Source organism: Aythya fuligula, chromosome 14 (genome assembly GCF_009819795.1).
Source record: "Aythya fuligula isolate bAytFul2 chromosome 14, bAytFul2.pri, whole genome shotgun sequence".
NCBI classification, from domain to species: domain Eukaryota; kingdom Metazoa; phylum Chordata; class Aves; order Anseriformes; family Anatidae; genus Aythya; species Aythya fuligula.
Genome location: NC_045572.1, coordinates 9471161 through 9487617, shown reverse-complemented (window position 1 = coordinate 9487617; position 16457 = coordinate 9471161). Strand labels below are relative to the sequence as shown.

The 16457-nt window shown below is 49.7% G+C and overlaps 1 protein-coding gene across 2 annotated transcripts in view; it reads right to left on the bottom strand.

Moving 5' to 3' along the window:
- The window catches only part of SH3PXD2B (SH3 and PX domains 2B), a 70730-nt gene that overhangs the window by 24362 nt on the left and 29911 nt on the right, over nt 1-16457 (bottom strand). For both annotated transcript variants that reach the window (XM_032196748.1, XM_032196749.1), the window contains exons 3-5: nt 13915-13990; nt 3749-3825; nt 735-826 (exon numbers count right to left, since the gene is read on the bottom strand). In XM_032196748.1, coding sequence (XP_032052639.1) covers nt 735-826; nt 3749-3825; nt 13915-13990 — 245 coding nt within the window. The remainder of the gene's footprint in view (nt 1-734; nt 827-3748; nt 3826-13914; nt 13991-16457) is intronic.

The window sequence follows — 16457 nt, the reverse complement described above, 5'->3', positions numbered from 1 at the left end:
CCAATAGGGAATGATGTCAAATCAATTTATTGCCTTTCCTTGCACAATTAATCAAGCCTCCTCCGTTGCTCAACCTTTGGTAGAGCCGCACATAGTGTCACATGCAGCATAAAGAGCAAGCCGCATAGCGGGAGATGGAGGCGGCTGCTCAGATTTATGCTGCTTGTGATTAGTAAGAGATGGGTGGCTCCTGGCCAAAGTAGCTCACAGTCACAAGACTTATAACCACACAGAGTTGCGTAAGGCACGCGAGATTCCTTGCAAACATTCCTTGTTTTGCATGGAAAAAGTCAGGAGTGGTTAAGGATGGGGCTCACAGGCATTACTAAGGGAGGGAGCCTTCAAACGAGGCAGAGGACGCGCAGTCCCAGCCTGGTTGCTGCCCTGTGAAATGAGGCTTTTCAGCCTGACCATGTTTCTGAAACCAGCATTTCATTGAACAGAAAGCGGCACTGTGTCTGGCTGTCATCAGGGGAAATTAATACTTGATGGGGTCCCAGAGAAGTACATCCACTTCCCTGCTGGAGAAGACCACACCAGGACTTGACTGAAGGTGTGGAGCTATCCACCTCAAGCTGTGCAGCCCCCATTCCCTCTCCAAGAAACCAGCCAAATCCCAGATCTGTGACTCCTGGGGGGAACTGTCAAAGCACATCAGATACTTGGATGCTGGCAAGTTGGAGGCAATGTGTTTCATCACCACCCCCGTGGCAGCAGCCACCCACCCAACTTACTCTTTGGGGGGCGTCAAGTCGTCGGGTCGGGTCTCAAAGAACTGCAGAACCTCCTCACACTGCGAGATGTAGGGAGGCAGCTGGATCAGGGCCTGCAGGTGGAACAGAGACACAGGTGATGTGAATTGCTGCCGTCAAGACTGAGCAAGGAGCCTCAGAGCACGGGAGACCGGGTAATGGCATTGCAGAGTGCTGTGCTGGTCCCTGCTCACAGGAATAGGGCCATGGGTGACTGGAACTGCAAAAAGTAAAACTGACATGCAACTGAAGATCTGAAGCAGGGAGCAATGCTGCAGCCCTGCTTCCCAGGCTGGAGCAGATGTTTGACCGATTTTCTATTCATTTCTCCCACCCTCCGTTTGCTGTCACAGCAGTCTCATGAAAGGAGTGCGGGCAGTCTGAATCTCCACTCCCTTCTGTATCAGAGACAAAGCCACATCTGCAAAGCCCTGGGGTTACCACAAGATCAGATGTGGCTCCATCCTGACCTAATTGCTGGGCCCCCAAAGCCCTTCCAGCCATTCAGCACACGGTCATTCGCTGCCAGCACAGCAGACAGTCAGACCACTAATCACAGCCCTGCTGCAAACAGGATCATGTGAGAGACACGAGAGAGAGAAAAGCACTCACTCCGTGGGTTTTGTGTGCAGGGAAGGGCTATCCAAAGACCAGGCTTTGCATGGATGCCATTCCCATTCGGGCAGCACTCCCCAACACCAAGCATCCCATGACCTACACAACTTCCCCTGTGCTGAAAAATCACCCCTGTTCTGCAGCCTGAAGAAGGGATACACATCCTCTGATAGCAGGGAACGGTCACAGAAAACATCTTGCGCTGGGAGCACAGAAGGCAAGACCCACGGCTCATTTTTCAGGACGTCTTGCAGGAAGCCCAACCAGCGCTGACTCAGTTGGTGCAGCTGTGGCTGAGTCAAGCAGGCCACCCTGCAGCCCAGCTGGCCATGGGCTACAGCGTTGTGGCCACGAACACAAAAAAAGGGACATGAATAGCGTGATGTCTGTCCCACCTCTGGCGCTGAAGCCCGAAGAGTGAACTGGCAAGGGCTGTCAGCACACGGCTTCAGACCATGGTGTTAGAACCACAGCAAGTCACTTTGGTCGTTTGCTGGACAAACACACCTTATTGCACCAAAATCCATTTTCCAGGGTGTGAGAAAGGATTATTCTCTAGCAGGGATTTTTTTTTTTAAGAGGTTCACCCAGTCTCGTTGGGCTAGAACACCACAGCATTGCAAATCCTCCATCCACACCCCACTACTGGCTTCTCAAAAGCCCACTTCAGGGGAAACACCAACAAGTGCAGAACAGAGGGTAAACTAGAAAAAACGGGAAGAAAGTTCAGACTTCTGCTGCCTTCTGAAAGCAGTGGTTCCCTCCTTTGTTGTTCCCCTCACCTGCTTCCAGCCCAAATCTCACCCCCCTTTCCAGGGCTCTCCCAGAGAACGAAGACACCTCCTGACTCCACCAGGGGATGGCAAGAAAGCACAAACATTCCTATGCAGTTTTCTGCAGGAACCTGTTTACAACAGGCTTGCTTAACCCTCAGTTCTCCTTCAGCAGGCTGGGGGAGACTTTTTATTTCTGTTCTGCGCCACCACACTCTGAGCACACCCAACGTCCACCTCCGACAATAACCACGGCAGGGAGAGCAGGATGGGACCCCCATGCCTCAGCCCTGCAGTGCTACGTGCCCTGGAGGAGATGTCTCTGCTCCCACCAGCTCCTTGCTCATCCCACGTCTCTGCAGCTCTTCAGTCCCACACCCACCTTGGAGCTCAGCAGCAGCTTTTCAGCTAAGCAGCATCGGGAAGGCCAGGCCCAGTGTGCGTGTTATTACTTGGAAATGCATTAAGGGGGGAGGAGACAGCAGCTCTCTAAGTGGGTCATATACCACCAGCCATTATGTTCCAGTTGTTAAGTCAAATGGATTCATTATATTTTATGCCATTAGTGGCATCATTCTGAAACAGACAGCTGCAGCATCTCATCATTTAGGGACTTTTTCTTCTCAAAAATTAAATTTACGGCTGTCTGTGTCTGTGTGGAGCTGGCACGTTTCAGTGACTTGGAAGACAAGGGGCTGAACACTGCTGGCTGGAGCCAAGTTATCTTCACCTTCAGCTTCCCTGGTGCTGCTCCATTTGGAGCTCACAGGTCTACGTACACCTTGCACCACATCTCCATCACTTGGCTGTCATCTCCTGTCCTGGCCCTCCATGGTTTTCACCCCCAGCCTCACTGCAGAGCTATCAAGATGTGTTCACTAATTTATCTTTACCCTTGTAAAGATAAATTCTTTACAAGAATGTGGTTCCTGCAGCCACAACAACTCTTCCCTAGGTCTGGCTGAGGCCCCACACCCACAGTCCCTCCTGCCATGCAAAGTCCTAGGCCACAGTCACTGCTACACCTCCTGCACCTAAGGAACATAACAAAAAACTCACTGTTTCCCCGTTTTCTCCCTCAGATTTTGCAGTCTGTGTATATGTTTTCGACTGCATGTGTAATGGATTCCAGAAGTACCGGTCCTGCCTCCAGACCATTTCATGGCTGCTGGAAATGTAATTCTTTGACGTGATGAGACATGGTGCATTTTGTGTAAAACAGTTTTTTATGGACTTTTTTTTTTTAATGGGGAAAAACAAAATACTAGCAAAAAAACAACAGCAACAACAACAACAAAAAATCTGCCCTGACTTTATAATTTGCTTTATACCTTAGCACAGTCTTGTATTCTTGAAGAGTGTGGATGAAATTGTCTCAGCGTTACTGGTGAAAGGTCCTAGTCAGCTGTACCTTGCCTCTATGATGACAGGATCAGCAGATGGGATAATCAGTGGTAGGTGTTCATCACCAAAAAGGTTTGACAGTGAGGGACTGCTCATGCTCCCCATTCTGCCAGCACTGGGGCGCTGTTATATGCTACCGGGACACAACTGAGCCCAATGAAGGTGGTTTCATCTTCGTTTGACACTAGCAACCTTCTCCCTTACCTTGCAGTACTCATCGATGGGTATCAGGCGCTTGACTGCAACATCACGGATGTGACTCCGGCGGAAGAGGATCTTCCCTGGAACAGGAGAGATGAAGAGAGAGGAGCAGGTCAATGCAACGCTCAGGGACGCTCTTCTGAATCGCTCTGTCAGGACTTGTTCCCTGTGTATCCCGTTCTCACCAAAAGTACCGTACCTAAAGCACATTCCCTCCTGTGCATTAAATATTAGAACAAAGCATATTGAAAGTGGCAAACGTGTTTAGGCAGAGAGAAGGGGAAACAACTACCAGCAAAGTGCATCCCCATCTCCCCTCACCAGCATGGCAATGACGGAGGAACAGCCCTATCGAGCCTGTGTCCCATACCTTACTGCCTGTCTGCAATGTGGTGTGGGTGTACAAGTCCACCAGAAACACCAGCACTGGTCAGAGAAGCAGACATCCCTGCTACAGGGTGACCTCTGCTGCAGGCTACGGGCTCTGAGCTCAGCTCCAGCACGGGCAGCAGCCAGGCCAGGGGGGATCTCCCTGTGCAGCTCCGGTGTCGAATCGGTCCTCGAAGCCACAGCGTCAGGACTGCAGCTTTGAGTCAGACCTATAGGATTTTCCTTCCTGTCTGGGGTTTATTTTTGTTCTCCATTAATGGGATCCTCTTGCCACTCCGCTTCCTCCCCTCTCGCTTGTGGTACAGACCTATTTCCTTTGAAGTCTAATGAGTCCTAAATGCTTCAAGCTGCTTTCACAGAGAACTGCTTCTCTGGCATTTAATGAGACAAAAGCCATTAGCAGACAGCAAAACAGATATATACAGAGACTCAGTGATCAAAAGGACCTGTATGTGGTAGGATTTCAAACTTCCAAAATACTAGGAACATACACTGGCACTACTTTGCAATACAATAACCAGAAAAAAATGTGTTTTGAGAGGGGGTGATAAAGTTTCTTCGAGTTCCTTCCAACATTTCTTATACAGCATGAAAGCCTTGTCTCTTTTTGTCCCTACCTGGGTTTCTAATCCCACCACCAAACCCACAGCAAGTTACTGATGTGTTTGTCTGTACAACCCCTTCACTTATCAAGGAGGTCACCACTGGGCAACCCAGAAGCCAGACACCAAACAAGACTTCCCAGGAGCCACGGCAGCGCTGGAAGCAGAGGCTGGATGCTGCCACATTACCTGTGAAGAGGCTGTGTTAACCAGTCACATACCTTCCACAACTTTAAAACCCTCCCCTGCTCCATGACCCGGCCAGGATCTGGAGCATGACTGACTCGTGCAGCCTGCCAACACATTTTTTAAGCAGAGATGAACTGAAATGACCATATTTCAGCCTGCAAGGAGCATGAATCAGAACCTTATGGAGGAGCCAAATCTCTCATTAGGCTCAGTTAATGCAGAATGCCTTCAAAACTGGACTGTCAGAGGGAGCACAGAGGAATCACACTCAGTACTAGAGCTGTGCTTGGCCTCAAGTGAAATGCAAAGAGTCAGACGTGCTCATACCAGAAGGATTGCTTCTCCTTTATGTCCCACTGACAGCGAGGGACCCAGACGTTCATGGTGGGAAATGCTCTCCTCTGAAATGCATTCCTTCTTGCAGTGTGTCACAGCCAAGTCTGGCAGCCTTTGTGATACAGTGGAAAAAAAAAAAGCCCCTCTATTCAATCTGTCTTTCAGAAGGGTGAATAGCCTGGGAACGCAGAATTTGTCTGGAAAGATTGGGAGGGAAAGGGAGCGACAACCAGGTCTGAGCTCCCTACCTTGCCCATAGCAATTATTTTCCATCAGACAAACAAACGATCAGCAGTTTTCTCATTAGCAGTCGTAGTGGATTTGCTGTGTAGATTTCTATTTGAATGATTTTTAAAAGATGAATGGATCGCGATAGCTTTGCTGCCAATTGTAAGGAATAGCTGTTTAGTTTTTACATCTGCCGACATGAAATCCCTGATGGATGGGCACATTATAAATGTCTAAAGGAACAAGCTCTGGGTGTGGGAATATTTAAATGTTTAACAAACAGATGCCAGTGAATAATAATAAAAAGAACATAGTTACAGGGAATAAACGCATCACAACAATTGAAGTGATCTTAAATTAGGCCAGGCACAGCGCACAAAAACCAGCAGGAAACCCAGCTCATCTCTTGATTTGCTCTAGATCTAGTATTTTTCAACAATGAAGTTTATTTTCTAACAGAAAGCTGTTGTTCCATCAAAATGCTTAATTAACATAATTATAGACCCTTCAGTGCTGCCAAATACAGCTATCTAAATCCTTGACTTGAAAGGCAGGAGAGAGCAGGAAACTGCTTCCTCCCCTCCTGGGCTAACAAGACAACATTTTCCTGGGCTCTCTTCCCATAGACCATACCTCCAAAATGGGAACAACAGTACTGCCTCTGGGACTTTTCATGGGGCTGAAGACCATATAATGCAAGAGAAACATCTGAGGTTATTCATCTCATATCTGCATCCCTCCTTGCTGTAGCTCCTGCCCTCAGCTTCAGCATGAGGTGTAAGAACAGAAAAACCCGAAGGCAGGCAGCTCTGCTCATCTTGCTGAGTACTGTAGGTTTCCAGCAGCTGGTAAGGTCACTGCCACTGCAGGCTCCACTTCACCACCTTCTCAATCATGGCGTAACTCAAGCACTTAGAAATGATCAGTTTTTCATATATTCCTACATACAAGGTTATGCATGCACAAACAGAGCAAGGAGTCTCCCTGTTAGCACAAGAAAAGTCACTGCCCAAGGAGGCGTAGCAAAATACATCTTTATGCACAATTTATGAAGTGTTCTTTCTCCAGATTAATATACAACACTTTATTTCGGTGAATGCATTTATGAAGCGCTACATTACCCTACTGTAACTGTAATCTCACTAAAGCATCGCACCTGCCTTGCTCGATATGTATTTGTTTCACAGCAGAAGTTAGGTGTCTTCTAAGCATATGTTCTTTGAGCCTGGCAGTATTATTATTCTCCATCGTGTTTTGACTGGAGAAGTCTGAACAGCACAACCCATCCTTTACAGTTAGAGGAAATAAAACTGAAAAAGAGCTGAAATACACACAACTCCTTCAAGATCAGAGCAAGTGAAGTCTCTCTTCACTGGTCTTCAGTGCAGCAGTGGGAGGATGCTCCCTGTCTACACCTGATGTCACATTTTGCACACCTCTTGGCTGGTTGCAGCTGCTGGGGAGAATTAAGCCATGCAGACTCATTTATTAGTGTAGGATTGCTCTGGAGTAGCAAGGATAAGTTTAATTTAGAAAAAAAGTAAGACACCGTAAATATTTATATCAACAGGACATCAAAGTCAAACGCAGAGCTTTCAAGAAATCGCCAGGTGTTTTATACCCGACACAGAAGCAGCTGGGACGAGTGAGGGACCTCTGCTGCAATATCCAGGAGAAGTTCCCCAGCTGCCTGTTGCCCCCAGGACCAGCCCAGGAAAGGGGCAGGACACAAGGGGCAGCCCTTAGCACAGGATTCATCAAAGGGGAGAAGTGCCAAGGGCAATCGATGCCAGTTCTCGCTCTGCTGCTCCCCTCCAGCCCCTGGCACCTGCGCTGCTGCCAGCACCAGCTGTGCTCCTCGGAGGTGGCTTCCCATTTAGGGGCTTCCACTTTACCCAAAGGCAAGACAAATTCAAGAGCAACACAGCAGCAAAAGCCATTTATCTGGCTCCCCTGCTGACTTGAGCATTTGTTTACTCATTTTTTCTCCTCGTTGACCTTGGTTTGTTCTTACAACCAGGCCACCCATATGGGTGTTTCAGTGCTAGGGGCACCCAGCACCGAGGGCACTTAGAGAGGCACAAAGAAGGGGGGAAACCTAACAAAAAACCCCAACCCACCACAAAGCCAACATCTGGCCACATCTGAAGTACCTCGAGTCAGCAGCAAGCATCCTGTCTCCCCTGCTCAGCGACAACCAGAGACCTTGCAAGCAGCCTGGGTACACGCTGCGGGCACTCGCCCTGCCCCTTCCCTTTGCCCTGCCCGACCTCCTCTCCCTCCCCTTTTGACCTGCTGATACGATCTGACCAGCTCGGGGCTCCCTTTGTGTCAGTGCTTCCATTTCCTCTCTTTCACCGCCCTGAGCTCTGGGCTGACAGGAGGGAGCCGATATTGTTCTTTGCCCTGCTTGGTGTGAAGCCTGGAAAGCCCCAGCAGAGAGCCTTGGTACTGCTTTGGGACTCCATCAGCCAGTGCGTGCAGCTCACAGCCTGCTGGGATGTGATGCTCCCAGGTTACAAAGCTCTACGTCCCACCACCACAGAGGCACTCCTCTTTTCTTCCCCTTTTCCATAGGGACATTCCTCTCCCTCCATGACTGCAGCCAGACAAGCACTCCTGCTTGCCTCACACCGCCAGCAAATTAACAAACCCTGCAGTAAGCACCCCCATTCTTTGCCCCATGCTGTGCCTCATCCTGGGGAGACTTCTCCTGGAAAGTTTTCTCCAAACCTCTCCTTCGAACCTTTCTTTTCCACAATCCCTGCACTCAATTTCTCCCCCAAAATCCCACTGCAACAGAGCTGCGACCAACACAGTTGGGCCAGGACACATGGGGACAGCCTGCTGGATTTTACTCCTCATCGAGCAGTGAACTTGCTGGAGCAGAGCCTGGAAGAAACCCCTCTTTGTGGCTGATCAAAGCTGCTGTGCTTTATCTGATTGTCTGAGAGCAAAGGGTGCTGCAGCAGCGCGGGAGGGGGGTGCAAAGCGATGCAGGCAGCACAGCCCCGCTGCCTCGGGGATCCATCAGGGGCTGCAACGTGTCAGAGAACAGCATGGGGAAAGCGCTGATAAGGACTGTAGGTCTCCTGCAGGGTGAAATAGAGCAGGCAGGCCACAGGAGGAGTTAATCTCTCCAAACAAACAGGTAGGGAAAGAGGGCTGTGCAAATTATCCCCTCTCTCATGTGAATTCTCCAGGCAGAGCTGACAGGAGCAAGAAGCAGAAGAAAACAATGCAGGGGCTTTTCAGTCAGCAAAATAGTTGAGGTTCCTCTTGATCCAAAGGCTGTTACTGGGTCTCAAGCAAGCTGGAGGGGCAGAAAACCTTAAACACATCACCCTGCTGGTCACAGCTGCGAGCAAAGCCAGAGATTTCCAGCCTGGAAAAACGTCTGTGCCTCTCGCTTTACCCTGAAGGACTCCCCCCACTTCCCCCACCCCACTGCCTCGGAAAGAATTTACTTCTCTGCACCTTTCAAATCACATCCAGATTTTGCCTGGCACGGGTTCCAAACTGACTTAAAAAAAAAAAAAAAGGCAGCCCCAAATGTACACATAATTAGTCCCAGCCCATGGAGCAGCCAGCTAGCTACGTGGGCTATTCCTAGGACAGGGAAGCAGGCGTGGGAGACAGCACTTCCAGGAGCCCTGCACTTAGCATCTGTTTGGCAAAGCTGTGTGCTGAGCACGCAGCCTGGAGAAAAGGAGGGGGACCAGCAAGCACCTCCATGGCTGTCATGGGAATATCCCGAGCACGGAGTCCTGTGCATCTGCGAAACGAAGGTGAGCTCAACAGTGCCTCTGTCAAGCTCATGGGCTGAGATCATGCTGGGAAGAGCACAGTTAGTTCTGTTAGTTTGCCAATAATCTGAGAGAACTGCAGAGCACAAGACACGGGGCAAGAAATCTCTCAGGTATTGGGTGTGGTGGCCAGAGGAATAAGTCTGAAGCGATGAAACCTCCATGGAAGAAACGAGGAGCCCTTGAGGCTCCTATGGGTGCTGCTGGTCACCTATGATACACGAGAAGGATTTTGGTCTGGGCTAAAACAGTGAGGCTCCTCAGGGCACCACTGGGCCAGTCTGATGATGCAAGAGAAGCTGCTTTTTCTTGCCAAGTTCAGCAGCAAACCTCAGTATCTTGACTTCCTTGCTACCAGAAACAAAAATAAAATACATTTCTGAAAAAGGCAAAAGGTTGAAAAAATAGAAGGAGGAAAGGCAGCTCCCCAGCTTAATAAATCCTTGCTAATTCTGGTTATCATATCAGACTCAGAAGCTTTTCTTCATGAGTAAGAGTGGAACCAGTTGGAAAGAAGCCTCAAAATCTCCCAAAAGCCCTACTGAAAACCATCTATATAGGAGCTCACTGAGAAATGCAAGAGTTCCCTGGAGCAAAACATTCCCAAGGCCATCGTTCCTAGGGTCTGCTGGGCCACGTAATGGAGAAAGACATGAGATTTTGTTTAAATCTCTCAGGTTTGTTTAAAGACAGCTCAAAGGTCAGGAGCAGAGCAACTGCCTCCACGTAGGACTCTGCTTGCATATCAGCAGAATTCATTGAAACCCTACAGAAAAAGCAACAGATTTTAGGCTGAAAAGTACAGATTATGGGTTGCAAATGAGCCTGGGACTGTCCGTACAACATTGCTATGGCAGAGGCACATCTTGCTAGAGCAGAAAATAGCAACTAAGACCTCTGTACACCTCCAGCTCTGATGCAGATGCAGTGGGAGCGAGAAAGTCAGGCACCACAGCTGGACCAGGGACGAGTTGTCTTCCACCTCCTGCATGAGGCCTTTGTGGGGAGCTATCAGCATCCCCACAGCTGTCCTGGGAGAACAGCCCTAAAGGATGTGGCCAGCACTGATACCTGTGCCAAGCAGGTTAGCGGGCTGGGAAGGGAGTAGAAAGCAGGCATCATTCTGCTTTTTAAACTGATCCCACCAAATCCTCTTTGCTCTCCTCCCTTCTTGGGAGTTTGCTATTGTCTGTAGCTAAAGCTTCCTAAAAAGCAATTTTACAGCCAGTTAGCTCAGCCTCAGGCAACCCCTCCTTGCTGAGGTTCACGTTTCCAGCGAAGCAGGCTGGCCAGGATCAGCTCCAGGCCACTTGGGCTGTACAGCGTTTGGAAGGCTCCGCTCTCCTTATAAAAGCTGTTTCCTGAAAGATCTGGCACAGCCCTTACACAACTGGCCCAACTGAGCTCATTTGTTTTCTTAGTTCATTCTTTCCTGGGGTCTCCACACCATCATCTCTCCAGCCAGCAGATGTGTAACCCTTAATGGGAATTCCTGCAGCGAGGACGGAGCTGTCGTGCCTGCCCTGCCCTGCCCAGCACGCCTTCCCCTGGGATCTCCTCTCCCACCAGCTGCTCCTGAAACTGCTCCAGGGACCACAGCTGATCCCAGGCACCCTGGCTGGTGTAGCCAGCACGGTTTCAAAGGGCCATCCTCAACACCACACAAAGCTGGGCAGGCTGTGCCAGTGGCTCCAAGCCAGCAAAAGTAGCCAAGAGTCCACTTCACGTTCCCCTATACAGCAGCAGAGGCTTTCCAGGCACAGTGCTGGAGCTGCAGCATCCTGCCAGGCCAAATCTGACCCCACCGAGCTGTGCTGCGGATCAGGTTGGGGTTTATACCTGGGAAGGGACAGCCCTGGCCCCAAACCCATCAAATGCAACTGCTCCACTGCCCTTTGGAGAACCCAGATTTATGGTTGTGCGGGTTGAAGGACGTTCACTTCTGAGAGCACTTTCTGATATACAGATCTACTTCGAAACTCCCAAAGTCTCTACAAATTTCCAAGAAGCAAGTCCCCAAAACAAACAGCAGTAACAAAAAGTGACACAAAGGAAATGGAGTTCCTCTGGGCTGGATGTTGTAAGGATGGAGTAATCGTGGAGCTTTCTTCCCATTCTGGGAAGCCAGCCTGACAAACAAACCCAGATGATACCTTCTCAGGTCATGGTGATGACCTTAAGTTTGGGAGGTTTAGGACTTTTCCAAGAAAGCCAGAGCTGCAAGAGGCACAGGGTCACAGGAGACACTCTGGAGAATTTCAGTGGTTGCAGTGTCTAACGTTACCCTGCAACCATCTTCCCAGGCAGCAGCATGCTTTTAGTACGTCACTGGAGCCAAATCTCCACCGGTAATGAAATTCAGATGCTAAAAACGTGGCTTAAAATGGGATTGGGAGAAAACTGCAGTGCTCACAGAAGCTGAACATAACCAAAAACCTAGAGACTCTGAGCGTACTAGAGGCACATTTTGCAGGGAGAGTGACCCAGGCCCGTGTGTGCTGAGCTCACTCAGGTGGCACCCCTAGGTGATAGGTGAAGTCTGGGTTGAGCTGCATGGTACAAAACCCACCGCTACCCCAAACTGGGAAGGCTGAGAACTGCTGCAGAAAGCAACCATTCTGCTTAGCACATCCCCCAGCACAGCCACAAAAAAAAGCTTTCCCTTACACCCAAAGTGAAGTCCTTTCAGAAGCAGATGGCTTGCAAGCAACTTCACTGAGGAGGTACCGCTCGTGGGAAAGCCACCATCTCCACACCTAATAATACAACTTCCCTGAAGCAAGAGGGCTTCTGAAACTGTCCTGTGGGGATAAGGAGATGTGAGATTTCCTATCCAGTGACAATCTCCTGCTTAGAGGTAGGCCACCATTCCACGCTGCTATCTTCTCACCACAGCCACCCCTTACCCCTTGCTGGCATCTGAAAGTGCAAGTGGTAAATAAACCCAAAGAGGCCAACTGTTGTATATCAATGGTCTTTCTTCTCAGCCATTGCAGAAGTGAAAAAAAAAAAAAAAAAAAAATCAAGAAAACCTTCTGCATCTAGCATGGTTTAGCAGTTTTCCACACCAACATGTGACTATCTCTAAAAACTGTATTATTTAATCCTGTTGTAAAAAGGGAGCCACAGCAAAAGGGCAAACACCTCTCCAGAAGAAACACACAAATGCACAAGTTCCTACAGAGGACGGTCATCCTCACTACCCCGAACTGCTTTATTACACAAGATCCAGGCTTTATTTTCCAGGAACTTCAACTCCCTTTTTTCCTCCAATGGAAATCCCAGTGACATGCTGCTCAGCGAAAGGAAACTATTTCGACACAAAGAAGAACAAACACGTATTGATGAGTCTGCTGTGAGAAGCAGGGCTCCAAGCAGGCTTCCTGAGCCTGATGCTACCTTCCAAAAATAGCGGCATTTTGGTGGGAATTCTTTGCAAGTGCAGCGCAGCCAAACTGTAAGTCCAATTTTTCCAAGTTATGCCCTTTGCCAATTTGGCTTCCTTTTTTTTCTCCCCAGTCCTTGCTGGCAGGAGTGGTTGTGCAGCAAAGGCTTTTCCTCGGTATTAACGTCAGGTGTACTTTGTTTTTGCTGATGTTACAACACAAGGAACAAGCCAGAAGCAGAAATCCCTCGGTGGGAAATCCGGACAAGATTCTCTTACTCTCAGAAGGGGGTGTAAATGATTTTCTTCAAGCCAGTCAGAGAAAACTAAACCCCACTGAATGTCTTTGTGTGTCTAGAAAAGCCAGGAGGCAGAACACAGCACAAAGGGCTACATTAAGTAAGCCTGACAGTCACTGGAAGTGATTATGGTACCGTGACATTTCTAAATGTGCCCATTAGCTACTTGTGGGTGGGGGTAAAGACAACTTCGTGGTCAAACACATTAGCTATGGGTGCATGAAAGGCTCGCAGGGTCCCCTCAGTCTGGGTATTTTTGCATGGCACATTAGGGCTCTTTCTTCCCCCTGTAACATCAGCCTCAGAGGGCAGCCACAAGCAGTCCTCTCCACCATAAAGTCTGAAATGGGCCACTGCATCTGGTTCTTGGGCACGCAAATCCTCGGCTGCACGTTGGACTGGCGGGACACACGCCATGCCACAGAAATCCCGTCTTTGAGCAGCCAGTCCCAAACATCACAGGAGGAAGCCAAGGCTGCCAGTCAGCTTGATTTAACATATGGAATTCAATTGTTACTTCTTTCTCTCTGGACGGCCCTTTGAATTACTCGGGACAGGAAAAACAGCAAATGAGCATTTCCTGGGGAGCCTCACACCATCCTCAGCTCTGCATCATGCTGGCCGTGCCCTTCCCAAAAACAAGCATGCTGCAGTTGGGTTTTGCTCCTGGCAAAAGCTGTGTAACTGGGATTGCTGGCTGAAGTCACCCGTTAATGCTTTCTGGAGGAAGAGGGAAGGGGCTTAACACTCACGGGGTGCCCTGCTAACACATACAGGTGTTTTAATGGGTACAGCACTGTCTGAAGAACTTGCTAATGCTCAGATGGTTCAGGAGGTAAAAGCTAAAGCATGGGTATGCACACACGTGTACTGGGACAAAAGTCACTGCTATGCCAAAACCAGCATGGTTTGTTACTGGAGCCCTCTCTCCTACCTGGCAGGAAGGGGATGATCCTTTGCTTGGGGTCTTTCTGCCCTCCTTCCATCGGAAACTTGTCCAGCATTTGCATCTAGAAAAGAAAATGCAAGAAAAGCGATTAAAGTCAATAATGTGCCCACAACACAAAGCCACGCTCCCCAGGAGGCAAAGCCTGGGGAGAACATCCAAGCTAGCAGTGTCCTGAGACACTGTACACAGCATGATCAGTCAGGGTACGGTGACCACAACACCAAGGATCCAAAGAAGTGCCAGAAACACAAGATCTTAACAGCATTTCAATTATTTTCAAGTCATTTCTTACCACCGATGCTGTTCACCACTATCATTTTGCTCAGCATGGGTGGTTAACATCACCTGCATTTCTGCAACTAAGTGTCATCCTGATGGACCTTAGTCGCTAGAGCTCAGAAACTCCTCACAAAAAGGCATATTTTAAGCTCAAGGAATATATTAGCTCAAGCATAGCACAGCACTGACACAGCTCCTGGACTACAGCTGACTTGGACTCAGAGCACAGCCTCATGCTCGCAGGCAAGACCATGAAGTTATGCGTCAACTTTGGGGAACGCTTTGTGCTACAAAAGCTGTGAGGGACAGAGGTTTGAGAACTTCAGCACTGAACGAATAATTTCCTGATTGACGCAACTGCACGGAGACTGCGCTCAGTAAATTCGGTCAGCAAGGAGAGGCGATGGACAACTCCCACTCTTGCTGGTGTTCACTGGGTGTCTGTACTCGTGCTTCAGGGCGTGCATGCTGCATACATAGCTTAACGCCAAGCCCCTGGCAGGATGCATATCCTTAGCATTTCCCTTGCTTGGCCTTGCTGGAAAACACTACTTGGATTGGACTTTGCACTTAACAGAGCAGAAGAGGGGAAATGTTCAGCCACCCATCCTCCAGCTCAGCTAGTCCCTCCGTCGGAAGGAAGGGGATGGAGATGCAAACTCTCCTTTGTTTTCTCTAGGGTATGGCTTTGAGCTCTGTCTCCCATCACTTGAAGAGCTCCCTGGTCCCCCAGGTGTTGGAAGTGGGCTTCACTGTCTTCTGTCAGAGCTGTTGCACTCTGCATAAATAATTAAGCACCTGTGGAAACAACTGAGACAATCTGCCCAGGAATTGCCCTAAGCACACCCTCCTACAAAGCCTATACAGTCATTTTCCCCTGGCACAATTAATATTTAAAGCATTTTGTGCAGAGAGGAAACCACGCAACTGGAGAGACAGAGCCACCCATCCTGCAGCAGCCCCACGGGAGGCAGGAGAGGCAGCACCGTGCAGCCACTCAAACATAACGTGCTCCCCTGTGCCAGCTGCTCAGCCACAAAACATCGGGAACCCCCTCATCACAGGGGACCCACCAAGGGCCACAGGGTCCCAGCACCCAGGTTTTCAAGGATCTTGTTCTTTGGCACCTATTTTCCCCCATTTACAGGAGCCATCTGCTCCTAGCTGAAGGCTGTGGGTTCCTCCACTGTGAGGCACGAGCTGTCCATAGAGCACATCTGCTTTGGCACATCAAATACTTGCCTTTTTTTCCCCCCTTGGATCTTAAATGCACCGGGATACAACTCTTGAGGCTTGGTGGAGAGGGGGCAGAAGGAAGGAGGCATTTTTCCTACTTTGCCATTAAAAAAAAATACATATAAACCTCCCCCAACACTCCCAAACACAACAGGAAAACCAAAAGAATCTCTCAAATATTCTCTTCAAAATGAAAACAAGCCATCTCCAAACCAGGATGACAATAAGCCCGAGCAGACCGTGCTTACAGCTTCTTTCCACTACAAATTTTAGAGTTTGCAACAGAGAAAACGAGCGCAGACTCAGCAGTAGCCGGGGAAGGCTCTGACGTTACCGGCAGCCACAAGCGAGCACGGCCAAGGCAGCACGGCTTCACCAGGCTCCTGGGGCACGTAAAACCCTCCCGTTCTTCCCTCAACCCACAAGAACGAAGGGTGGCCCAACAGTTACCCTGCACAACACCCGCGCTGTGCCACGGCGGGGAGCGGCGGAGCCTGACCGCCTCTAACCCCGACTCTTCCTGTTTGGAAGAGCTCGTCAGGGCTTGTGACAGGCGAGGGACGAGCAAAACAAAACAAGTCACAAACGCTGCACATCTGATTGCTGTTAAGCAGCGCAATATTTGAGTCCCTGGAAGCTTTCCCCTCCTCGCGTTTTTGAGCACGAGCTGAGCATCTCTTGTTCCTGGAGCATCCAGAGGCTCCAAGGCAGAGCAGGCTGTGGTTTCTCCCATGTGCACGTGCCTGGATGGTGCCCCTGGCCAGAGCTGCTCCCAGCCGTGTGATCCCACCAAACCAGGCCAGAATTTCAGCCCAGAAGCTCCCCATTTCCTGCTGTTTCTTGACCAAAGGGCCTCTTGTGGCAGCAGCTCAGCAAAGCAGGAGGAACCACGGGGGTCTCTCTCCTGCTGCAGCTGCCCTGCTGCCCCCAGCCCTTGAAGGAGCAAGGCAGAGGGCTCGGTGCCCTGCATCCCACCCAGCCCAGCTGCCACATCACACAGCAGCACACGCTAG